The following is a 26,969-nucleotide window of genomic DNA, read 5'->3' as shown; positions in this document are numbered from 1 at the left end:
TTGTGTCTCAGCTGATGTAATTCAGCACTGTTCCACGGAGGTCTAAATGAAAATCTGTTTAAAAAAATATATAATTTTAAAAATATGCTATCTCTGCCCACTACAGGGATATATAAGAAATAACTTGTTAATAGTACAAATCTCTCCTGAGCTGGAGCTGTTCCTACACAGCTGTTGTCCTGAAACATGAGGATTTTTATCTAAACTACTTGAGTGACAGCCCCAGGAATATGCCTGTGACCAGTCACAATTTTCTGTTTGTTAAAAAGGATGTATGAAATCACATGGGGTTTTTTGTGAGCATTAAACCTTCCCAAAATGGTAGACTTAGACCCAAATCTACATCTCAACCTGTGGGAGGGAGGGGGCCTGAGACAAGCACGTTGCCTAACTGGCAGCCACCTGAACGGCTCATTCCAAGGTCCAGGTGCCTCGACTGCGGAGATACTGTTGGTGAGGTGTGTGCGGCGGGGCCCTACCTGCCTGTACACCTGGCTGGGGCCTGGGCCTGGACCTTGGCCTCGACTATCCCATCGGGGTTGTGTGGGTCATGGCAGGTGGGTGCGGGGCCTGCTTGTGGGGCCTGGGGTGGGGAGAGGGAGCTGCACGGCAGGCAGGGGCAGGCTGGGCTCGGCAGGTGTACGTCTGGACACCGCCCTCGGGGCCGTTCGGGGACGACTGTGTGCCCCCATGGACGTGTCCGATAGCTTTGTGACCCCTGGGCCAGGGCTGGCAGCAGCCAGGAATTTTGCAGCCTCCCCCTTTGCCCACGCGTGGGGCCGTCCCCGGACAGCCCCGTGCCCCTTCTGTCGTGACACCGGGTTACGGGCAGGCCCTGGGGCGGCTCTCAGCCCCGGCCGGCGGGACTAGGCTGGCGCTCGGTAAGCAGCCAGGCACGGCGGCGGGGACCGACAAGCGGGACGGCCCCCTACTGGGGGCTCCCGCAGGGGCGAGGGGGATCGCCGCGGGGGAGCGGCCCCCGCCCCCTCCGGAGCCGCGGGGGCACTGCCGCCCGCCCGCCCCGTCTCCCCGCTACGCCCCCCCGGGGAGGGGCCGAGCCGGGCGGGCGCCGCTCCCGCCCCGCAGAGCCCCGGGCGTGTGGGCGGTGCGGCGGAGCTGCTGCGCGCTCAGCGACACTCGCCGCGTCCCACGGGGCTAGAGATGCTCCCACGCGCGGCGGCGGCGCAGGGCGCCCCGGCCGCGACTACCTTCGCCGACGATGTGCTGCGCGTCTTCGGGGCCAACCACAGCCTGTCGGCTGGGCAGCTCTCCGCGCTGATGCACCGGCTGGGCGCCGCGCCGGCCCTGGGCGCGGTGCTGCCGCTGCCCCACCTGCACCACAACCAGGTACCGCGGGGGCCCCCGGCGCGGTGGCGACGCGACCCGGGTTTGTCCGGATGCCGCTTTCGCTCCGCGACCGCCGTGAGGGCTGGGCTGGAAACGGACGTCCAGGAGCAAGGGTGCTGAGCCGGGTGGGCAGCTCTCTAGTTTCTTAACCCTTGTTGCCGTAGTGATTCCTCACATTGAAGCGGGGAGGGAAGGAGGGAGCGAAGGTCTCCTGAGGCGCTGGGCCCGGGTTTCGGGCAAAGGTACCGGTCCACTGGTGCGAGCTGCTTGCGGCAGGGGAGAAACTGCCATCCCTCAGTGAGCTGCTGCCTGCTGCAGTGTGGGGCTGCCCGTGGGACTAGCTCTACCTCCTCATTGCTCAGCTCTTAAACTGGTGCTTTTCCTGGGTAGGTAGCATCTGGACAACAGCAAAAAGTGTACGAGAATCAGCTAGTGTTTCCCTCTGAGAGTTGAATAAGCAAATCTTCAGGACTTGTTAAAATACAATTGTCATGTGATAGCACAACTTGATTATAGACGCATCTACTTGTGTAAAGGAACTTTTTCAGAAATTTTCACATCTTTCATCTAAGTTGAGTGCAAAATGTACACCCATCAATTCATCTACTAAAAGCTGTTTAAAATTATGTTTAATTTACTGATTAAATATCATTGGAATATCACTTTTCATAGAATAGAATAGACTGTTTCAGTTGGAAGGGACCTGCAACGAGTCTAGTCCAACTGCCTGAACCAATTCAGGGCTGACCAAGTTAAAGCACGTTGTTAAGGGCATTGTCCAAATGCCTCTTAAACACTGACAGGCTTGGGGCATCGACCACCTCTCTAGGAAGCCTGTTCCACGATCTGACCACCCTCTTGGTAAAGAAATGCTTCATAATGTCTAGTTTAAACATCCCCTGGCACAGCTTTGAACCATGAAAATATTTTACTCTGTTTAGTGTCTCCATACAAAACTCAGGCCTCATTGCTGCTTTTAAAGTCTATGTAATTTCATATCTCTGTAGTGTCCTGGACTAAGTTTGTTTCCTTGAAGGGGAATCTTGAGGCTGATGGAGATTTCCTTATGCTCAGGAATCAGAGACACGAAGTCCATCACAAAAATGAAAGGAAAGCAGGGATGACTGTTTGCTCTGGTTTGGTTCAATTCCCTGAGAAACAGAAAAGGCATGGTTCTAGGGACCTTGAGAATTTTTTTTACATTTGGAGTAGTAGCTTGTTCTGTGAAGGAGACAAACCTTGAATAAGCTCCCTTTGTTTTAGAATGAGTGCAATTCTGGTGTCTTTACCCTTACCAAAGGTTTAATTGGGAGTTAATGCCACTGAAATCAATGTAGTATTCAGTATGAGCATGGCAATATTTGCCAGAGTCACTGCTTTCAAATCTCACAAATTGAACACTGTTCCAACACAGTGTATTAAAAACATAAACATTCCTAGCCACACGGGCTAAATACAAGTTTGCAGTGTTGAATATGGCTATGAAAAGGAGCTTTCTTTAAAAGGGCATAGAAATGAGTAGATTCTTCAGTCCTTCAGGTTTTCCCTCTGCAAAAGCACGTAGCCCTCGTACACAGGCTTTGGCACAGGCTACAGAGGGGAAGAAAAGAGGTAATGCTTTTTCTTATTACTGTAAATGCATGTGCCTCATAAGTCATTTGAAGTTTAACTGAAACAAATTTTTTACAGGCCTATACTAGTTGTGTCCATTTTGAATAATACCTAGGGTACCATACTGAAATGTGTATACTTTTTTGCTAAGTTACTTGTATTCTTCTGTAAAATTGGCTTTACGGCTGCTCCATCAGCTAGTACCATTTAAGCAAGTGCATTTTGCCTCCTGGCTTTTGATCCCTCATAGATGTTAGGTATATCAGTGACTTTGGACCGGTGGTGCATGCAAATGCATACTCATACCAAGTAAATCATATGTGATCGTTTTCAAACACTGTGACTCTTTGTGCTTGCAAGTTAATAATTTAGAGTATCTGCTGGTTATGACAGAAGACATAAAGAGGACTAATCTAACTTGGTGTGTTGGAAGGCATCAGAGGCCTAAGCTCTACCAATTATCTATGGAGGAAAGTAAATACCGCTGGAGAATGATTCAGGTCTTTCTCAAGTAGGCTGAATCCATTCAGGCTGCATAAATGTCTGACTGCAGGAGGAAACAAGGTTTATCTTAGACTTTCAGTTCTTAACTTCAGTGTCCAGAGGTAGTGGGATGACTCCCAGGCCTTTCTTCCAATCAAGATAACACACCCCTGCTATATCAGAGAGTCCCTCATCCAAGCCTGAAGTAATTTTTAGTGGAGTCCTGATCTGTAAGGGACAGGTGATACAGCACTTCAAAAACTGGTGGGAAGGAACAGTCTCTCTTAGTTTTTGTCCTAGTATTAGTGTTTAGTTTTGATGTTTCATTCGTAACAATTTTGTTAAGCCAAAATTGATCTCACAAGAGAAGGTCCACCGGAAGCTCATCCATTTTCTTAAAGATTGAGAGAGTTTGGATGTGTAATCCAGAAGATAGATGCTTGATTTCTGTTTTCCTTTGATACAAGGTTGACTTGAAAAGATTTAATTTGATGATGATGGTGTTTGAATGTAGGCATTCATGGTCAATTATGACCTATGATGTCCTTGAAGATGCTATTTTTTTTTCCTGTAAAACATAACAAAGAAAACAAATTTTTTGAGTACTGTTTTGGAATTTTTGATTGAACTCTTTCAATTTCCTTATGCTTTTGGTCTCTTTTTTTTTTTTTCTTTCATCATACACTTTTATAATTCTCTTTATTTTGTGTTTATATTTTCTTTGATCTTCAATTTTTCTGTTGTCACCTTTCCTTAATATATAAGCTAAGACTTCCTGTCAGAGAAATAAGTAGTAACTGAGCAAACTCAAATACTGGTCACTGCTGTTTTTTCACATTTTAGTCTTACTAATAGGGATAAATAGCAATTTTGGTATAATAGATGATGACATGTTTACTCACTCAGTATTTTACATTATTAGCAAGATGTAAGAACATGAAACTATACTTGATCTTCTATCATTGGGTTCATTGATAGCCATACATGTGTGTGCTGGAGGATTAAGTTAGATGCTCAAAAGTTTTGGTCAAAAAATACATGGAAGGTAAATGGGCATTGGAAAGAAAGCTTGCTAATATCACCTTCAGTCTGTGCTTTGATGTAATCAGTAGGTGCTAAAATCATGCTGCAATTTCCTTCTTTGACTTTTCTAAATCTATATTTATGCCAGTCTATATGTTATGCCTGAATACTGTGTCTTGATGTAATGCATTTTAATTTTTAAACAAAACATTCAGACAAAATGAAGTTAAAATCTTTATTAATACTCATGGTAAGATATAATTAGTTTTCACCTCAAGATGAATCAAAAACCCAGTAATTTGGTGTTTTGGATAGAGTAGAACCAGGCTAGTATCTGCTTTGATTTTGTTTTTTTTTGGTAGTTTTCACTAGTTACAACTTGTGCTTTTTGGAAGAAGGGGGAATGACCTGCCAGAGTGTGGCTTATGGCCTTGATCCAACACCATGATCTGATACTGCCTGGCCAGTGAGAAGATAAATAGGCTTATTTGTTCTACCCTCTAAGTGTCTTATTTCCCCAATATGTTCAGCGAATTTCAGCATTCATGGACAGTTTTCAGCTCCCAGCATGAACAGCTGCCTTGAACGTGTTGGTGTGTGTGCGAAATCCCTAAAGCACCCAAGTGCATTCAAGCAGCTTCATCTGGTTTGACTCTTTGTCATGGAGTGCTGCTTACTGAAGGCATGGTCATCTCCTAGCATCCAGTTCTTACCTGTGCTGAGTGACAAAAAGGTGTCACCACATCAGCATTAGATGCTTTAATTTGTCACAAGTAAGTTGAGGAAGACCTAGTCATATGTCTTTATTTTGCCTTATCTAGGCTCAGGCTAAGTAGGAAAAAAAACCCCAAAACACAAACGCTGGTCAGATAGGTATTCACTGCATTCTTTCTTCGCTGTTGGTACTGCGTGACCCCACTGCTCAGCCCTGGTGTGGGCTAGGCTCGTATTTAATCTGGAAACATCTAGAAACTGCAGTCCAGGTTACTGTTGGGTATCTTAGTACTTCACATGTGGAATACTACAGATAAAACAAAGGTAGAACAAAGATAAGAACGTGGCAGAAGATCAGAAAAGGGACTGAAGCATTTACAAGATGGTTGGTACTGTAGTGTTTTTTGTTAATTTTCCAGTTGGAGGTCCTCTCCACGTTATGTTTGTCTGAGCAATTTTCCCATCCTTTCCTTCAAAGGATGTGGTGAGCTGGCATCCGCTTTTCATTTATAAAGGTACTGGTGTAAAGAGATTCTAAATAGTTGGGCATCACTTTATTTCATCTACCATCTTAAAACAAATAATCCCATATTGGTCAACCATTTTTGAGAGAGCCTTACCAGGAGAAAAGTAAACATCTGTTTGAATGACCCAGGTGATGGTTTAATTTTTTTTAAGTCTGAATACTTTGTAATTGTGTAAATTCTACCGATTTAAGTCCTCCCTAATTTTGATGAAAGCATTTTTAAAATGATTTTTTTTAACAGTTCAGGGACAAGATCAGTTATGTCATATCTTTTTTGCAATTGTTTATTAAACACTGGGAGACAGTCACATTACAGCCAGTCCCATCACCTAAACTCTATGACAAGGCTTACTGAATAGCAGGGGACAGACATGACGGTAGACTTGGTGAGCCAGGACGTCATTGTCAGTCCCCTGTTCCATGAAGCTAAATTTCCTTTCTGCTGAGATCATCTGTCAGTCTTACAAAATAAATAGCTTATGTTTTTGCAGCAGTGTGGCTGTCTTAATGTATTTATCCTCCAAAGATAAATGCAGAGTTTTGCAGTGTGCAAACATGAGTTGCTCCAATCCAAGGCTTCTAAGAGATTTAATCTTTTAATTAATCCTTTAATTGTGCTAGTGAACTCATGCAAGCTTGCTTTTTAGCTCTTGGATGTATGTAGGAGTTTACTGAGAGGATGAGGTGACTTATAACAATGAATCATTTATGGAAATCATTATCCTCTGGGATTGTCCCTGATCAAAATAATAATAGTAATTAAATAAAATGCTGTTTCTCATCCTCATATAAAAGAGCTCTTGTCCAATGGTATTTCTCACTTATTTGTTTGTATGTAACCAAAGTTACAAGTCTTAAGTTTACTAATTCATGCTGTGTCTGATTTATTTTCTCTCCATAATCTGTTTTTCTACCTACAATGTGGTTTGGATTTTTGTGAACTAATATTAATACTAATATATTAGTATTTTAAAATACTAGTAATCCATTCTGTATTTCTAGGAATGAGATCGTTAACTGTCTCTAAGAGAAATCATCTTTATGTTATGAATTCTCAGCTCCTACTGGCTCGTTTTTCTAAGGGCTTTTCACTTCCAGACCTGGCTCTATGAGCCACTAATACAAGAAGCACCATATAGGAACTATTCCTATAGGCCACAACTATCCTCGCTTTGTTTCCCACTGGACATATTAGCCATGTGTTTTGCATTATTCCATAATGCAGAGTTAATGGTAAAACAATTGGGTACATAACCATTTTAGAAAGCTCCAGAGGTTTGTGTATTGGGCTCTTAAGGACTGTATCTTCAGTGATTATTTCTCTGTGCACTGCTTCCATTGAGATTAAATGGAGCAACATGCTTTAAAACAAAAAACCCCCATTTTCTGTTATCAATCTATATTTATTCTATATGCGATACTTAGACATTAGCATTGACATTGAAAGGTGAAAGTATATGCACATTGCTTGTATATGTTTGAGTCTTCAAGGTCTCATGGCCTTAAAAATTTATACTTATGTTTAGCTTCAAGCATGTACTTGAGTCCTCTGCTAGACTGGTTTGTTGAAGGACAGAAATGTCCTGGATGTAATTTAGCTGAAGTCACTTGAATTGGCCTGCATGTTCTCTTCTTTCAAGCTAAATCAGAAATAGTCACATTCAAATGATGTGTGCATGCCTTTCACCTTTTGGACAGTATTAGAAAAATATTTATTAATGGAAGCGGAAGCAGCTCTGTTGAAGTAAATGACTTGCAGTTGCTTTGGTTTATCTCTAGAAGGAATTTGCTGTATAAATAATAATCTTGAATTATTGGAGAAGTGCTGTGGAATCTGAAGGCAAGGAAAACTGAAAAGAGTGGGGAGTGACCATTTGTTTTTATTTTGCTAAGGCTTCCAGTGCTCTACTTTTGCAACTGAGATTTGCTACAGGGAGAGTTATGCTCTAACTCGATGTCTCATATAGAAGGAAAACATTTGACTTTTTTTTTGTCTTGAGACTCGACCTTAGTATGTGTTTGTTGTACAGCAATAAGCCAAATCACTTTTGTTTACACCCAAAAAAGAGCACTCTTTCCTTATTGATTGTTGTAGGAAATAATAAGCGTGAATAAACAGAAAGTGTTAGATGAAAGACTTCAGTGGTATAGAACATTTAATAGAAAACTACTCATTTTTTTCTGTATATACATATTTAAGGTATTTCATGGTTTGTCTTTTTGGTTGAAGACAACAAACAGAGCAACCAGCCCTGCCCCTGCCCTGGTTTAGCACTGCTAAGTACATTTATCCTTTACCCATTAGATACCGTTATGTCCTGAGCTGAAGGCAAAGTGAAGACCCCAAGTAAGAGTTTGTATCATTGGAGCATAGGATGGTTTTACAAAACAATGTCTGCTGTTAACAATTATTGCTATAAAATGAATGAAAACTGTTGAGTGCTGCTAATGGTTAGACCATTTTAAAACTTGGGGAGATAAATAAGAAACGTTGTAAAGTAGAAGTGGTTGCTTACATGAATAAGCAGTCACTGAATTACCAATCATTTTCTGACACACTCTGTCACTGAGATTTTAACTGTATCTGGTCTGCTCTTAAATTTAATTATTTTGTAATTACATGAGATTTTAATTAGTTTGAAGCTATTTTTCCAGATATACTGTGAGGTTTACCTGTCCTGGTTCGTAGGGCATAAGATTTGCAAATGTCTATTTAAAACATGTTTCATTGATTTGTGATTTATCTTACTTAAAATACTTTGAATCACTTTTGCTTCACATTAAGCAATCACAGTGTTTTCATGCACAGCGTACGAATGCTGTGTACACTTCCTTGAAAATGCATTACAATATTTTCATGTTGTTAAGTCGTGGATTTCTCAGTGTATGACTTATTTTTTTGGTTTTGCATTAATGTATTAAGTTGGCAAAATCCCTTTTTGTTCCAGTGCTTGACTGGTGAGGAAATTTTTTCTTTGCATGGGATACCGAACAACAGCCACGTATCAAATTCAAGCTTCTCTACAATATGTCCTGCTGTTTTGCAACAGCTAATTTTTCACCCGTGTGATCATCAGGAAAACTTTGTGGATACGGCTAAACCACATTCTTTACAAGGTTAGTTAATACTAATTGCATTAATACTGCGACGGGAGTGGGGTTTTCTTTGGAGAATAGTAAGCATTTATCTATACATAACAGGAGTGTCTTGTTTAGGAGGATATAGTTATAAAGAGGGAACATAAAATTAAAATGCTGTTTCAGGTCAGCGGACTATCTAAACAAATATCCTATCTCTTAACAGTGATCTATTCAAAATGTTTTAGAGAAAGGTGAAAGAACTGAGTAGGTAGTTATGGAATAATTTGCCCATGAAAGGAAGAGTCTTTCTGACCTGTTTTATTTGGGTAATGGTTTGTGCCCTGAAGCATAAGGACTCTCGCTAATAGCTGGTTAATAGGAGAGAAGATGGGAGTACCGAAGGTGATTTGCAGTGGGAAATCAGACATAGTGGAATGTGCATGTATCAAGGCAACTCAAGGTAGAATTATTAGGGGACTACATTCGAGTGGACTTATTCTCAGGTGGGAGTCATGACATCAGGGGAGCCAGTGGACTATTTTACTGAGGAAAAACACTCATATTCTTTCCAAACTCCGACTCCTGCTTTCATGTCATCTTCTGTGCTGCTCCCTCCACATGGAACATCATCACATGGCTGAGTAGCCTTGATCTTCCTTCCTCCTATTTTTCTCATTATTATTTCTGTACTTATTGTGCACGGAACTGTATAGTGCAGTAAAAAATGTAGGATGGGGAAGATTCAGCTGGTTAATGAAGTCACTTGTTGCACAGATAAGGCTCAAATATGTAATGGCCTATTTATTTGACTGAGTATTCCAAATAAATTTATTGTTTCAAGGGAATCAGCTGAATTAAAGTTAAAAGTTAGGATGTTGGATGAGCAGGTGCTTAATGGCAGTGTTCATGAGCAGAGATACAGCAGTGTTTTTCATAACTTTTGAAATATTAGTAATAATAACATTCTGACTAATATGTGATGATATTTATTAAGAATTATAGAACATTCCTAAAACTTAGCTGTCTCAGTGAATAATTAGAATTATATTTGATTAATTACTGAAACCATGGCATCAATTTACCGTGGTTGTTCTAGATTGCTTATACCATATGAGGGCACATATTGTCAAGAAGTCTATGTCTGCACCAGAGGGTAGGACCTGTCTTTCTCTTTTTTTTTGTTTGGGGCTGTTCAGTAGGTTGTATGTGGAAAGCTTGACCTATAGTTAACCTCCTAAGCTATTTAGACCATCCCTCTTGTTTTTCTTTTATCCTGTCAGCTCAGAAGCAATGTCCAGTACCCAGATAAGCAAGGCGGCCTTCTCCCTTCCCCTCCTTTGGCTGCAGTGCAGGAAATCTGCAAGGCCCATGGTTAGGGTATTTTAAAACCACAAGCGTATGAGGCTGTGACACATAGCGGTACCTATTTTGAAGGGAGGTTCATAGAAAGGCCCAGTGCCAAATGCAGATGTTGATATATGCACACCCCCACCCCATCACAAAATGAAATCTGTATTGTGGCAGCATTGAGACCAGCTGATTTCAGTTACTGCCCATGAAGCAAAATCCTCTATGCCTGTTTCCAGCTGTGCTTATGTGAATTTTCTGCCCAGGGACTCCCACACACTTAACAATATTCTGTCTTCCAAAATATGAACAGACAAGACATACAGAAGAAACTAGTACAGTAAGCTTTACAGGACAGCTAATTGCAATAAAAAAAAAAAGTGCTGCCGAAGCAGAGTAAAAGTTAAAAGGCAGCATATAGCATGTCCTTTTTCCTTGGGGTTTGTGTATCTCATATCTAACCTAGCTGACCGTAGGGGCACACTCACATCCTTCCCTTTCTTGCTTCTCTGAAAGGTAATAGGAAGGTGTATAGAGCTGCATGAAATAGCTGGAAATGCCCAGTGGCATTCCTTCTGTACAAGGAGAACAGGTTCTGTGTTCTCTGCTTGGCTTCTTCAGAAAGGTATTCATACCCTTATTCCCTCTTCATCCCAGGACAGGGCTAAGGAAGAGCCTGACCCTGCCTCAGGAACGTCCAGAGCAATCATCCCCACTTCTTATACGGAGCAATGCTCAGCGATGGTGTTCTAAGGATGGCATCTTACTTGCACTCCTGCCGTTTTATTTTTGGGTTTCTTGTGGCTTTGAGTATCTTGGCTGTCTCTTTGCTGGGGCCGCAGTTCTAGAGACAGAAAGAATAATGGTAGGTGGCAAAAGCTGACCGCGCCACCGGTCTCAGGAAAAAGAGCGTGCATCCTAAGCAGAGTGCTCTGCTCTGGTACGTAAAGTCAGACTAGCCAGCTGAGATGCATGGGCTCATGAAAAGCTTAGTGTGGATGGAGTCCTACTGAATAAAACCAATTTTAATACGGCAGTGCATACATGATATTGTGCAATACAGTCCATAATGCAGGAACTTTGGCAACATTGGTTGTCTTGGAATTTTATCACTTTTTCCCCCTCCCCCCCAATTTGTGGTATTTTTCTTGAAGCACCAGTTCCTGTAATTGTGTAATTATGGGGTAATCTTTTTTTTTTTTTTCTTTCCAATTACACTTCAGGTCTTTCTGAACTGAAATAAAAGCTTGCCACAAGGTACAGAAGCACCTTCTTGGAGAACGTATAAGAAAGATCTTAAATTTATTTTATTCCTTTAAAAATTTCATTAGTTTAAACTAGTCCCTATACTCCTGAGGCTCATTGCAGGATTTGTGGAATGCCTAGGATGGATAGTACTTAATTTATTCTTTTGTTGCACGAGGTTATTTAATCACTTATTTTGATTCTTCCTTATTTTTCCACTTTGGGTGAGTAAATCGGAAACAAAATATCAATGTGTAAAATCCCAGGTTCTTTGGGCCACCCAGATCTAGGATGGAATTTAAATAGGAAAACCACATCTGTCTTCTGGCACCCCTAATCTCTAGTAAATCAGAAAGAAGAAAGGCTTTTCCTTTTCCCTTTTTTTTTTTTTGTGTGTGTGACAAAAGGGGATACTACATACCAGTGGATTAGAATATACCCCTACTTGTGAGCACAGATCCTTTAGTACATTATGAGACATGTCCCATTGCATTAAGCATACAAAATGGCGACAGTTGTATAATTTATAACGTGTACTTCAAGTTAAGTGTCCCACTATGTTTTGCTGTTCTGAACAAAGAGTACCAGTGTGAAAATTAGACCATTTGTTAGCGAAGCATGTAGTATCCTGAGAACTTCTCACAATTTGGCAATAACCTGATTTTCTGTGCTTGGTTTTAAGCTCCATTCTCCTATCATTTTTGTCATCCACTTATCTACACACACAATTTATAAATTTATCCTCTTTGTCTTTTGTTGTAAAAAGTAATTAATACTGGCTTTTTTAATTGTAATTTGTGAAACTTGTTCTAATTTCCTCTGTCGTCTGAAGTGATTTGGGCAAGTACACTAAATGCTTCATGATAAATAGGGGTTTTATTTTGTTAACACAGTTTAAAATGTACGTTTTGCACAGAATAATGTGTAGCAGTTGTCCGTATACTAAACTGAAAGAGACTCGTGCTTCTATAGTAATCCCAAACTGTAAACAGTGGTTTGTGACTCATGATGGCATTGGAAGCCCATTTGTTTATTGTAGATTTGATTTCAGAATGATATTTATGAGCTTAATTGTAATTTATTTTAATGAAAATTAATCTCCTGTGTAGTGAATCTACCCATATCTAGTTGTGTGTTTTTTCTCTCTCTCAGAAATGGCAAATGAATGTTCTAATTGGCGTTGATCTACCTTCTGCAAATGCTTTAAATGTTTCTACTGCTTTCTGTTCTTGATGTAATATAAAATTCATTACATATAAAAAATTGTGACACTGCAAACAAAGTAGAGTCATCCCAGTTGCAGGTGAGGAACCTAGCTTAGCGTGTTTGTCGATTGTGTTGCAGGAAAGTTAGGCTGCAGATCATAACCTGATTTGTTAGTTTCTGCTATGCAGAAAGGAATTTATGTTAACTTCTCTACACACATATTGTAAAGTTTATAATGATGCAACTTTCTGGATTATACTAAACTGTTCTCATATAGCCAAGGTTGTGTTTGCTTTGATTATTATTTGTGGTTAATTTTTATAGACAAACCCACTGTCTATGTGGATAAATTTGTGGTTCTGTGGCATCACTTAAGGCAGCGTTGTACAGCTCTTCGGTGCAACCTTTAAAGCTTTTCTCTGTGCTCACAGGGACTTGAGATGTCACTGGGAAAACCAGTAGTCATGCATAGAGGCATAACTTTGTGATGCTTATGAACAACAACAGCAGCCACGCACCACACCCCACAACCTATAATTCAGACTCCAGAATAATGGTGGTATAGCTTAGTACAAGTTCTAGTGTCTGAACTCTAAAAATCTGAGACTATGCTAATGGTGAAGGAAGCTAAGTTATGGTGAACCCCGGTGCATTTGCCATTTCTTAGGAAAGGTTTTCCCCATTGTGTACCTAAATCACATGTCCATCTTTTTGACCATAGAACCTTTTTTTTTTTTTTATGTGCTTTCATTTCTCTATTATGATTGTCTCTACTATCAGCTATCTGCCACCTCACCTGTTTGGTAAGCAGTAATGGGCAGTGTTTTCAGCCAGCAGAACTACTTTGAATTAGAGGAGGAAGAGGACTGTTAGGAACAGAAAGTTACCGCCTCAGGATGATTTGAAGGAGTCATCCTTTGTCAGGAAGGATTTTTGGATCTAGTACAGCCAAAACATCAGGCTTTCTGTCTTGGAGTTCCTTAGGAGTAAATGACAATTGGCTCTAACCCTGGGACTAGGAAGAAGTTTCATCTTATGTCTATGCTATAGGTACTTTGACTGTTAGCCTAAGCCTTAATTTTTACTCTTCACTGACTGAGACCTGATTCATACTAGCAGCAGATAGGCCATCCCAAATCTCATACTAGCACAATTTCCATTTTTAATATGGTAGTCCCAGGCAATGTTTCCAGGTATTTCCTTTCTGCAGGTATGTATCTTAAGTATTTATGCATTTTAAGATTTTTATATTTGTGAAGTATAATTTCAATCAGGGAACCACTCTTTTTCCCAATTCCATGCCAATTTATCTGTTAGAAAAATCACAAACAGCCTGAAGTGGGTGTTATACTAAAATATTTTATACCTCTGCTTGTTTATCCACAGTTTGGGGATTTGGGTTCCTGGCTGTGACTATCATTAACTTGGCATCACTTCTGGGATTGATTTTAACTCCCCTCTTAAAGAAGTCATACTTCCCTAAGGTGTTAACCTACTTTGTGGGCTTGGCCATTGGTACTCTCTTTTCTAATGCCATTTTCCAGCTCATTCCAGAGGTAAGCAAGGGGAATCATTATTTGGTTTGCATACTAGTTTCTAAAGTGTATTAATTTTAGAAACACGCTGCAGTGGGGTTCTGCATGTGGGTTGCAATCTCCAAGGAGTTGTGGGTGGGCTCCAGTGCCATTAGCTACCATCTCTGTCTGGATGAGCAGAACCATCAAGATCTATGTCTAGCTGTGCCATGGGAAAGACCAAGGGCTATTCTGCCTGTAGACAGAAAGAGAAATGCATTGGATAAAATTCTAGTGAACTTTAATGGGCTACAGGTTAGACCCTCCTCGTCTTGCACTTTACTACTACATTCCTTGTGTAAAGTTCTACTGAATCAAAACACTGTTGACGTTTAATCCAAGTCAAAAAAATCTAAAAAGATCAGGATCTTTCATAGTTTCAGGCTCATGGAAACTCATGGTCATGGTAGAGAGACAGTCTGTATTTTAGAGGAGTATCTGTGTGTGTGGGGCGTTTGTTTGTTTGTTTTTCTGGAAATGTGCTAAGATTACAGATTAATTTGCATTGCTTTTTTCTTCACTGTTAGGCATTTGGGTTTGACCCCAAAGTAGATAACTATATTGAGAAAGCCGTTGCTGTGTTTGGTGGATTCTATATTCTCTTCTTTGTGGAAAGGATTCTTAAAGTGATATTGAACATCTATAAGCAGGTAATGAAATATATCACTAACTGAACGAGCCTTGCCTTAAAGTACCTGTTATATTTTATGAGATACCTGATAGTTTAATAAAATGTGGTGTTTTTTCCATTTTTATCTGAGGAATTCAGCCTTACCGCATGTTCTGATATATCTGTTTAAAATCCATATGGATAGGGGAAGCAATCTCACTTTTTTGAGGGAGTTACAAGCAGAGCTGGGAATAGAATCCAGATGTGAGTGTGGTCTGCTGCCACTGGCGTTTGCTGTAGTTGCTCTCAATGGCCAAGTTGTTGCCATGCTAGCTAACTGCATCAGAAGAAAGTGGAAATATGTAAGAGCTGGAGAGAATGGAGTCTGCCCCTGGAGCTCCCCTTCGGGCAAGAGAAATCAATGTGACATATATACCTTCTCAGTCATCTTTAAAGTGCCACTGCAGTTATCCATATTGCACAGGGCTCTGCTTTCTACCCATACGTCAGAGTACTTGTTTTCTGTGTACTCACATGAGTAAGGCTGAATTTGTCTCAGAGAAGGACCTCTCAAAATTTTTAGCCCTCTCTGCTCATGTCTTGCAAAGGAAACTGTCCTGTTTTCCTACTCTTACCTCACTTAAAGTCTGCCCCTCCCAAACTGTTGCAGATTATGAAGATTAACTGTCCCTCATTTGTAATAACTGCACCAAAAAAAAAAAAAATAGAAAAAATGAATTTGTTGCCCTTTATTTTTTGGGAACAGTTGACAAAGGCTGATAAACTCTATTTGACAAGTAGCAATGAATAACTAGCAAATGTTGATAACTTATGGCCAGGTGTTCGGCTTGAGAGGTTCTATATAAAGGTATAAAAATGAAAAATACCCACATGTATTCTGATTAGCTAAAAGTAAGAGATAAGTTAGGAACTTAGATATGTTTGGAGTTCATTTAAAAGTTTACTGCTGCCCATTTAAACATTTACTTGGTGTTGAAAGCAAGGCAGCATGAATATGATGCCCCCACCTTTTCTTTTTTTGGTCTCTATTTTCTTACGTTTGTTATTTTGTTTTAATTAGCTGCCTACTTATTTATTTGTCACCTAGACTAGCCATAATGACTCTGAAAATGGTGAACAGAATCGTTCTCAGGATAAGACTAACCCACCGAAACCATTATCAGCCAGCAATGGGGGGACATGTTATGCAAATTCAGCTGTCATAGAGAACAATGGAAGCCTTGGTTTTGACAGCATCAGTGTGGTCTCAACACAGGTATGAAAATTGTGTCTGTCTATTTATTTTATCCGTGCCAATTATATAAGCATATCTGAGGGGAGAGTTAACACGAATTTTTATTGCTTTTGTCACATTTTTGTAAACTTATAGCTTATAACTTGCTTGAGCCCTACAAAAAAAATGTGGGGTTTTGGGGCAACCTTACAAAAGCTCAATGATGCATTCAATTTGTAGCCAACAAAAAGAGCTGATTGATATCAGTGTTGGGATGGGGGTAGGACAAAGATGTATATTTAATCAGATAATTCAGTTAATTTTGATTTTGTTGTTGTTACTGTTCTGCTTAAAGAGCGATAATATGTTTTATTGTTGCATGATCCATATTGTGTTCCTGACTACGTAAAGGCATGTGTGAGAACCTGATTCTTCTGAATCAATGATTAATGAGGAAAACTAGCACAGTAACTTTGGTGCAGTATCTTGTGAGCACTGATTGTGCTAGTCCAATATATTTGGATACTGTGGGAATTACAGAGGTAATATGTTGAGACAGAAGCCATTCCTCCTGGTTTAAGTATTATTCTCTTTCAGATTTGTTCTCTATATTTCTCCGTGTTTGTTTTCATACTACAAATAAGACTTCCTTCTGTCTGAGAAGAAAATGGAAGCAGGAAGAGAAAGTGGGTGTGCTTCTTTACTCTTTTCCCTGTGCAGGGAGGAGCAGTACTGTCCCTTATTCTAAAAAAATAAAAACACATAGAAACAATTCTCTGATGGCTAAGGCAGATTTTTCATAGTAGAGATTTCTGTTTTACCACCCATGTGCTTCAGCCAGTAAGTTTGTGGGGAACAGTGAGGAGCAGGAGAGGAAGCCAGAGGCAGGCCGTAACAGCCAGGAGAGAATCTGAGAGTTCTGCATTGACCCTGCAGGCTCACAGGGCATTTGATGCACACAGTTTAAAGTACCAAAATCGTACTTGTCCTTGCTGTAGAAATGTCATGAAGTGTGGTGCATACTGGGCATTTTAAAAACTAGGAGAAACATGCTTAATAATTAAAATTGCATGGGCACCAAGAGGGAATTAGTATTATGAATGTCCCTAAGCTGTATTTTGTAGATTTATAAAACAAACAAAAGAACCCTCCATTCTCCACGGAGACAGTCATCACCAGTGGTACGGGTGTTGGTTTTCTGCCCTGTTTACCAGAAGTTTTAGCTCGACCTATTCCATTGTTACATTTTGGCTAGCCATCTGCTTACAAATAACATAAACATAACAAAATCATACTATACATTATAATAATAAAATGTAACTATATAGCATTTATTTCTAGCAACTAGTTTAGATGCAGTGCTCGTGATTGTAAGGTATTGTAGGTCACCCCAAGGTCCTTTGTGGAATACTCATACATCTCCTTTTACATGCAGCCTAGACTTTAAGAACTTAAAATTTCACAAAGATTCTTCTCCTCTACTTATTGTGCTTATGAAAATTCATGCTTTCCATTCTTTCTTCCTCTCCATTTCTCCAAAGTCAGGAGGAGAATATGTTGTATTAAAACCTCCTGAAAGTAACAGGGTAAAATTCACTCTGGAGCCAAGGCTGGCTGCAAGGAAATCCCAGTGGCAGATAGCCCGCTGCTGATATTGGAGATAGCAACAAAAAGGCCATGGTCACTCTTTTCCTCCTCCAGGCAGGTTCAAAGGGGCCAGGTAGCCTTCAGAGTCATTAGGGGGCAGGGGAGGGCCAATGTGGCTGAGGGGTTTTGGGGCAGCTAGGGTGGTGCCATGAGGGTAGGTATGCATTTAACTTTACAGGCATTTGTTATTTATGAAGGAACCATTTGGCATAAGTCAACACATACCTAATAGAATTTTAACGTGTCCTTGTAAGCTAAAGGTTATTAGAGAGGGCAAACACAGCGTAGCCAGAAATCATCATGGAGGCTTTAAGGAGGGAGTTTGAAGTCCGATTGTGCCAAAGTGTGGTAGCTGTTTTCAGCCATGGGGACCCAGCCATATTTTCTCTTTCAATGCCAGAACAGACTGACTGCCAGAGTAAATCTACATGTTTAATTAGTCACACACTTTCAGATTTAACTTCCAGCAGTAATTGCAACCTTGGAAGTCTCTTTTGTGCTTACTCAAAATTTGTATCTATTATGCATTAAAATTATATGACTTGACAACAGTAACTTCGAAGAAAAGTTGTTTCAGAGACAAATTGCTGAAGTGTCTGTATCCTCGAGTGCACAACTTTAGAGTTGTGTAACAAAACTTTACGGTGGCTTTTATTTATGCTCTGGAGGCAGTGTCATGATTCCTTCTTGGTCATGTTGGTGCTTCCAGAGGACCCAAAAGGACATGTCTGGTTCATGTCTGAGGGAGTCAGAGATGCATTAGAAATAGCAATAGTAATCTGATGAGATATCATAGGATAAAATAAGAGAATTTCTGTATAATTTCTTAAGTTTGGGAACGAAGGAGGGGCCATAACTTTTAAAGAAAAAATTGTGTTCAGAAGAGCAAAAATACCAAGGATGTCTCTGGTTTACCATAAACTGTGGAGATACAAATAATACAGAACTACACTAATAATTAATAAAAGTCAGACCTGATAGTCCAGCTGGGTATTACAGAGCTCCTTAGCTGGCATCTCTTCTGTGACGCCTGCTAAACTACCATGACAAAGTGGGAACAGTCCACCAGAGACAGTGTTCATTTTTGCCTTGGAATCCTATATATTTGTAGGGTAAATCTGTCAGTAGTCTGCCTTATCTTAAACGTTAAGAATATGTATTAGTCATTCATCTACTTCTATCGGACACACAATCTAGTAAAGTTCAGAATGTAGACCCATACAAGCAATGTCATTGTACTTTATAAAATTTACAGAAGTCAAGACATTATCAAAAATACATTACAGGCAAGAATTATGATACTTCAGAGCTACACAGTTAATGGCAGATAGCCATATATATTACAGAAGCCTCTCAGAAACAGATTCCTAGTTTTTAAACTACAATTGTTTCTGCATTTTGAAAGATTGGATCAAGAAAGTAATTTTTAGAAGTAAATCGATACTGTTCTCCTAAATTAATGGTAATTACTTAAAAAAAAAAAGTGCATAGATAAAACAACCCAAACCTCAGCATGTTTCTAGAGTCAGTTCCATTCTTGATGAGTTCGATGGCTAAGTCTTAATAGCATCTGCTTACTTAATGTTCATTTTCTTCATACATGCATGGAAAGTTCAGCATCTATGTTTGTAAATTATTTATTTCAACAAAAAAGCACTTGAGATCAGATTTTTATGTTTGTCATACATATGCAATGCTTTGGACTGTCATTGGAATTCTTAGCTGTGCAACTGGTACCAGAAAATGGGTCCTTTACTTAGTTCTATGGCTAAGCCAGTTATGCCCCTACAGCCCTCAGAAAACTGTAGGCACGCGCATGGTTCCCACATAAAAACAAACGTGCTTTGATGGGAACAAACATAAGCAAGTATATACAAGTGACTTTTTTGCACTTTGTATTATTTGCTCACTGTTTTCATTGCTCTTTTAGGAATTTCCGTCCTAATGAACTCTTTTCATAAAACCATTTATTTTATGGAGATTCTTGGCATTTGATGTGAGAATTTTTTTGCTAATAGAAAGTTTTTGCAGAACAAAAACCACCACCTCCACCACCTCTCTTTCTCATGTATAATAGAAGTTACCAATATACCTTTTCAAAATACAGTCTCCTGAGATTAATATTGTTGCTTTATCAGAAAATACTTGCTGTTGTTGTTGCGCTTTTTGTGTGTGTGTGTGTGTGTGGTTTCCAAAAGAATAATGTGGGGGTTTTTTTAGCAGAAAAATGAATTATTTATTCAAAATAAAAATCTGTGCATTGTGTCAGACTCCCTTTCCTCAGTGAAGCTAGAAACATGCCCAAGAAAGAAGATGTGCTTTTGGCAGAAACCAGGATGATCTACAAAATAATGCCTCCATCAGTTCTTAGGCAGCTTGAAGGATGGTCACCAGGGAACAGAAAAAAACCATAGGAGAACAGAACATCAGCTCAGGGAGCTGGATGAATAGGTGGAAGAGCTTTGCTAATTGTATTTGGATTTTCTCATACTCATGTTTCTTTTTACTTCCAGTTACCTAATATATGTATTTTATGTGGCTTGCTTTGTAATATTTCTTTCTTAAAATGAAGTTCAAGTTGCCTTTGTGGATTAAGAGAGAGGTCTATTACTCATAAGTGATCGTATCTCAAACAGAATTAATACAGGTACAAATTAATCATCCCAAAAATGTGACTGGCGTTGCTTGTGTGTTAGATGAAATGTTGAGATGAAAACCTCCAAAAACTGAAGGCAAGCATTTAGTACAAGTCTAAAACCTATGTATTTGAGTCGGCAGGGAAACTCCCAATTTTTGGATACCATTGCTCATTTTCACATCATAAAAGTATAATTTCAGGACTTCCTATGCACTGAATAGGAGCTGTAAGTGTGCTTTATGGCAATTGTGGCACTACTCAACCAAAGCTTTATTAGCTACAAGTTCCAAGTAGTGCAATAGACATCTAACTCAGATATCCCTGACCTGAACTTTTGTCCTGTCCCAAGGCAGGTCCTACATACAAGGATGTAGTTAGTCAGATAGGAGTCTAGTGAGCAAATCATGCGACAGACCTTACTGCTCTGTCATTAAAGATTTTGTAAGAATTTATTAGTCATTATATTACCATGAAGTTCAAAATTCAGTTGCCTGGCAGCGTTTGCATTTGATATGGCAAAACTAAAACAATTTATGATGTTCTTTTTAATAACTAAGGAAAATTTCCTGGAATAATCTGTGACCTTTTCATAAGGAGGAAGAGGTGTTCCTCTACGCCCTTCTCTTACAATATGTCTGCGGGCACACAGATGTATATATTACTGCTTATGTATTCCAGTAAGTAAGCACTAGTTAATGCCTCATATGCAAATCCTTTTTTTTTAAGGGGGAAATACTATAATGCTTGCAAATATTATGTAACTATAATATGCGTGGACAGAAATTTATCAGAATGGATCATCAGGAATTTTTTAGGGGCTGTTAGTTTGTGCTCCCAGATAAAATAGCAGTTCCTTTTATCTGCTTCAAGTTTTCCATTATTTCATGGCACCGCATGTATAAATTAATTCCACTTCTGGGAGGAATTATTGAGATCCCTGGTGTGTATGTGCGTTGCAGTTTTATATTAGCCTGTTGTTTTCATGCTCTGGGCCTTCAGCTTGCACAGTCAGAATTACCCACTGCTGTTTTTATTGAACATGCACTTTGTAGAAACTAATTTGAATAGCTGGACTTGACTATCATTGCCCCAAATTAGAAATAAAGTTTATGGAGCTTCTGGATGTGTGTCTATATTCACATGTACCTGGCTGTTACTGTGGCGGCTAAGTGTGTCTCAGAGAGCATGATGTACTGGCAGTATAACTGGTCCAGATGTGTTTTAGGTAGGAAATACAGATGCTGTCAGTCACTGTGATCAGATCCTTCTCACTGTACATGCTTAATAGAGGTGGCTGAGGAGGCTGTTTGGAGCCTTGGCACTCTCTTGATCTGAGAGAGACTCCAGAGAGACACTCAGACCACGATGGTCTGAACTGCTTTCTGTCTCAGCTGAAGGGCATTCAGATAGACCTTTGTAGTCAGAAGGGTGATTGGGCCCTTTCTGTTGAAACAGAAAACATTTGCTGCTGCTACCTGTGTCTTCTCCTTCTTGGACCAAGTATTTTGGTCTCCATATGCAGTAGTGCTTTATTTTGTACTTGGCATTCATTTAAAGACAGAAGTGCGATTCATTGGCTTCTTTATTCAGTGTTTTATGTAATTGCTTTGCTGTGTTATTTTTTTTTTTCCAGGAAGAAGCCACCCAAGGCAGCTTATGCAAGTGTCTTAACGGGCGTCCACTGTCAAAGATTGGGACCATTGCTTGGATGGTAACACTGAGTGATGCCGTACATAATTTCATAGATGGTTTGGCTATTGGTGCTTCTTTCACTTTGTCTCTGTTTCAAGGGCTTAGTACCTCCATAGCCATCTTGTGCGAAGAGTTTCCTCATGAACTGGGTAAGGAACTTCATTCAACATGTTGTTTACTGTGGAAATCACTGTCATAGGAGGTTGTGCTGGCCAAAAGTTGGCATAGATTGAAAGTTTAGACAAATTAATGGAAAAAATATTCATAAAAAACTTCCCAAGCACCAAAATACACATCTAGCACAGGAATTTCCCAAGTGCAGGTAGGTGGAAGCTGGGAATGTATATTAGAGAGGTATTAATTGCCCTGTTCATATATGCTGCATACACTGTTGTATTAATTTTTTGTTTAGATCGTTATAGGTAGTTCTGTGTTCCTGTGCTCTTAGCTCAATTGTGCATCATGTGCTTGCTTTAGAATATTTCAGTTACCTTAGTTTTGAAGGGAAATCCTCGTCATTTACTGAATGAATAAAAACAGCAGGGGGTTATAATTTGGATACAAATCATGTCTTTTCTTCAGACTTCCTCTGAAATCAGAAAATAATCACATTATTGCTTTCTGAAGATGTTTTTTTTTTTTTTTTTTTCTTTTCTTTTCTTTTTAGGGGATTTTGTCATCTTGCTTAATGCAGGAATGAGTACTCGGCAGGCTCTGTTTTTCAACTTTCTGTCTGCATGTTCCTGTTACATTGGGATGGCTTTTGGTATATTAGTAGGCAACAACTTTGCTCCTAACATCATCTTTGCCGTAGCTGGTGGAATGTTCCTGTACATCTCTCTGGCAGATATGGTGAGATATAATTTTGTTTTCAGTTATTTATTTTTCTGCAACAAAACAAAGACTGCATTAAGTCCCTCCAGTAGACTTTAGTTTTTTGTCCCTCTCATGCCAGTGTAATCTAATTATTATTATTGTTGTTCTTGTTGTTATTATTATTGTAATTATTATTATTATATGTTAAATCATCAATTATACCCCTAATGGCGGTGCACAAATAGTTATGCTTATTCATGAAACATGAAAGCCTTTCACTTCACAAATAGCGCTGATCAGATTATTGCTGAAAAGAAGTTTTAGAGAGAGACAAGCTCTTCATGAGTTTGGGCTGGTTTCATCAAAGAGGAAAAAGTGTATAAATACTTTGTTTTGGCATTTTAAAATGGCAGAGTATTTCACCTTATAATTTTTAAAAGGTTCATTTGTCTATTTAAAACATATTTTGAAAGAAAAGCAAAAAAAAGGTAAAAAAAAGAAATATTAAATACTTAGTTTTGAGTTGAATGAAAGGTGTTGTGCAACCGCAGTGATAATTTTGGGGTTGTTTAGGTGAAAAACCTGACTTAAATTCTATTCTGGTTTAGATTAAACAGTTCCAGCCCCAGTTTCTGGGTTCAGACTAAAAAAAATTGCTGAACTCTATTCAAAACAGTCAGTCTATCATTTATTTTTTAAAGTGTGCTAGAAGATGCAAGCCAAAGAAATTGTGCTAATATCCAGATCAGATTTAGACATTGGGAAGTAAAATCTGGATTCACAGGCAGTGAGCAATATTCCATAATTTACTCTCATGATGATGATTTATCTCAAAATGAGAGACATCTTTCAAGAATTTTAAGTTTTATTATGTTTAATTCAGTGTTGTAAGAACAGATGTATCTGCAAAGGTGTCTCACCTGCCACATGAGAATCCATCTGAGTGTAGAACTGGAAGAGTCAGGCCTGAATTTGAAAAGATTTGAGACCCTAGTTTTGTTCTCTATGTGTTTAGGAACTGTCACATAGTCATAGTGACTATTTCATTAAATACTATTATAGTTTAGGTAGTAACATAGGATTTAAAAAGTAATAATGTTAGAATTAAATGAACAATATAAATAGTTTTTTTTACAAGTTTGCAGTACCTTAATTGCTAATGCTTTTCATTTACTTTCACTCTTACATAATGAATGGTAGCGTACTCAATTATGATGTGTAAAACTCATGGCATTAAATTTAGAGTGGCTCAACTTAAATTCGTTGTTAAGTCCATCAAAGTAGGTAACATTCTTCTCTTTGTATCTGTTCTGTTCTCTCTGTTTCTGTTCTCTCTGTTTCTCTCCATCCCCCCTAATATCTCTCTTTTTATAGGTTTTTGGATTGTATCAGTTACCTATCTGAATTTTTCTTCCCCCTGAGAAGTCTGAAATAGGGTATTCAAATGCTCTGTACAGAGATCTGGCTTTCTGCTTTCTGTTACGATTTTCACACACTTCTGGTTTGCTTGTACAGAAGCAGGTAGGATTAACTTAGAATGTCATTCCTTCTTCCTTTTCTTTTTGCTGTTCTTTTTTCCTCCAGTATTGCCATAGTCTAACCTCTGCCAGTAAGATCACTGTGTGGTGAGGCTGTGGGCATGTGAGAATGTGTACACTGAGGTGTGTACACAAATGAGCCTTGCGGTATGGCATGAAGCTGATCTGGTTTGTTGTCTTTGCCTCTTGTGCAAGAGGATTACGGAGCTCTGGTATGATTTCTGGGAAGGTTAGGCCACTTCCCAGTAACCTTAGTCTGTTCTTCAAGAATTGCATTAACTTCAATGGCTGTTTTTCATTTGTGAGATCAAAGAAAGATACAGCTTCTGAGTCACCCGGCCTGAAGGTTTCTAAACTAAGACTGAAATATACAGTCTTCATTGCATTCTGGCTATACTACTCTCAGCACAACAGGAGAAGAGTTTAAGGCTTATTTGAGCATGTTTGTCAAAATCCACTGCAGTTGACTTTATCTGCAGCAAACACATATCTTGAGTCACCCCATACAGGGGACTTTATCGCCAGTGCTCATCTGCCATCACCTCCATTGGCTCTCAAAGGAAGTATCTTTGTTCCTGCAGTTAACAGCAGATCAGTCATCCTTTGCTATTATGTTGCCATTAAGATGTGTGTTACGCAATGGAAGAATCCCTTCATTGCACTGTAATGTAATATTGTATGTGTTACCGCAGGTTTCACAACGTTGTTGTTCCCTTGCTTTACCGCTACCTCATCAGCCCACCAGACCTTCTATATGTAACAGGTTTCATATTTCTGAGGGGTTGTCTGTGTTTTCAGCTTCACTTCATTTGCTTATAGATAAAGCAGAAGAATCCTAATCTTCCATTTCCTGAACAAGGATTTCTCTGTTTATACTAGTGAAGGAAGAAACACAACATTTAGCAATACAAGGGCAGCAGCTCCTAGCAACATATGGACCAACAATTGGACCCTAGGAGACTGCTGGAATCAAAAGGAGGAAGTTTGCATGAGAGACAAACAGGTGAAATCACAGTAGAGAGGAACAAAACACCATTTCATTTTACCACCCTTGGTGAAGTGATTTTTCAGGGTAATTAGGGTGACCTGTTCCTGTGACTGCCTTCACCCTCTGGTAGTTCTACTATTCAATTCAAAGTAGCAACGCGGTTCAGTTCTTGATGCCTTAAGTTACGCATGCTACCACGAGATGGCAATACTTACCTAAAAATATCCCTTTTTTCAGTTCCCAGAGATGAATGATATGCTGCGAGAGAAAGTGACAGGAAGAAAGATGGATCTCGCATTCTTCCTTATTCAGAATGCTGGTTTACTAACAGGGTTTACTGCTATACTGATCATTACCTTGTATGCAGGAAATATTCAACTGTGATAATGCAAGTGAAAATGGGATCAGTACTGAAGACATCAAGTAAATTACAAATGGAATACACTTGAAATCCATAAAGGGACATTCATTTCATCTACTTGATTTTGAAACAGTGACAAGTTCCATCCTGTCCCCCTTGTTCCAAATACAGGAAATTCTTCTTTAGGACTTGCAGTCAATTCGAATAGTAGGAGCTGTCAACTTCTGTACTATGCCAAAGAACCAATTCTAGTATTTTTATTTCTACTTAAAATTATCAGACGTATCTGAACTGTCATAGAGAAAGGATGTTACTTGGCCAGTAGAATTATGCAATACATGCAACTCAAGACCAAATGAAAGCTGATGTCTTCAAGGAAGATGCTTATTTAAAAGAAAATAATGGAGTCTCATACCCTTTTTTAACTGTGATAAAGGCAAGCAATTTCAAAGCTGGTTAATTTTCATGACTTTTGTTGCAGGATTTGGCTGTATAACAACCCCTTCCCCCCCCCCCCCCAAAAAAAAAAAAATAAAAATCAAACTATTTCAGAGTAGGTACTAAGGAAGCTAAGATGTTTAATTACTAGTTAACACTGGAAGGAAAAGTACCAGTTACTGCTTTTGATATTTTCTCTTTATAAGTGCACTAGGGAATTGCTGATTTATTTTGAGAACCACTTTTTTTAATTAGAGGGAACCTGTGTTAAATTTATGACAATTTATCAACTCCATAATATTTTAGAAACATTGAGTATTTTAAAAATGTTCAAACACTTTGTGTTTTATGAAAATAATAATGTTTCATATTTAAGTTCTACAAATATCCCTTCTAAAAATCAGTATTTTGGGTTAAAAATCTTAAAAATTTGTTAGTTTTACAAAGCAAAATTTAGAAAAACTTGCTAAAATCAACATTCCAGTAAGCTTTTTGTACTTAGAATAATTTTCTTGTGTGCAGTTGGGTGAAAGTAAGTGATACTAAAATACACAGACTTATCACAATATGTTGCGTGTGAACTTTCTAAAATCGTGCTTATATGTATGAGTTCTTCTGAAATAAACAATTCAACTACTCTGGTGTTGTAAGATATGTGCAAGGAAATTCATAAAAAAAAATATTCCATTTCAGTCACTACTAAGCTTTGAAGGAAGTGTTGTTATTCTCTAGTAAGTTACTTTATTTCATTGATTTTTAGGCAAGTTTTTAAACTTCAGAAGATACTGTTTCTTGATGTATTTCCTGGCAGTAGGAAGAGACAGATCTCTTATTTTTAGTTCACTATTAA

The 26,969-nt window shown here is 39.1% G+C and overlaps 1 protein-coding gene across 1 annotated transcript; it reads left to right on the top strand.

Moving 5' to 3' along the window:
- Positions 1-1,161: 1,161 nt before the first annotated feature.
- SLC39A8 (solute carrier family 39 member 8) lies at positions 1,162-25,730 on the top strand. Its single transcript, XM_059818215.1, has 8 exons — positions 1,162-1,347; positions 8,653-8,821; positions 13,970-14,139; positions 14,685-14,807; positions 15,876-16,043; positions 21,920-22,127; positions 22,646-22,830; positions 25,558-25,730. Exons 1-8 carry the CDS (start codon positions 1,162-1,164, stop codon positions 25,702-25,704), a joined length of 1,356 nt encoding a protein of 451 aa, XP_059674198.1. The 3' UTR covers positions 25,705-25,730.
- Positions 25,731-26,969: the final 1,239 nt, after the last annotated feature.

This window comes from Gavia stellata, chromosome 5, assembly GCF_030936135.1.
Source record: "Gavia stellata isolate bGavSte3 chromosome 5, bGavSte3.hap2, whole genome shotgun sequence".
In the NCBI taxonomy this organism is placed as follows: Eukaryota; Metazoa; Chordata; class Aves; order Gaviiformes; family Gaviidae; genus Gavia; species Gavia stellata.
Note: the sequence above shows the minus strand (reverse complement) of the source record. Positions and strands in the feature narration are given on the sequence as shown.

What these genes read in the sequence shown, in the direction of transcription:
- SLC39A8 (XM_059818215.1), top strand. Translation starts at nt 1,162, where the DNA reads ATGCTCCCACGCGCGGCGGCGGCGCAGGGCGCCCCGGCCGCGACTACC. An exon ending in CCCACCTGCACCACAACCAG is followed by an intron (nt 1,348 to 8,652) that starts GTACCGCGGGGG and finishes TTTTTGTTCCAG; the next exon opens with TGCTTGACTGGTGAGGAAAT. An exon ending in TCAGTGTGGTCTCAACACAG is followed by an intron (nt 16,044 to 21,919) that starts GTATGAAAATTG and finishes TTTTTTTTCCAG; the next exon opens with GAAGAAGCCACCCAAGGCAG.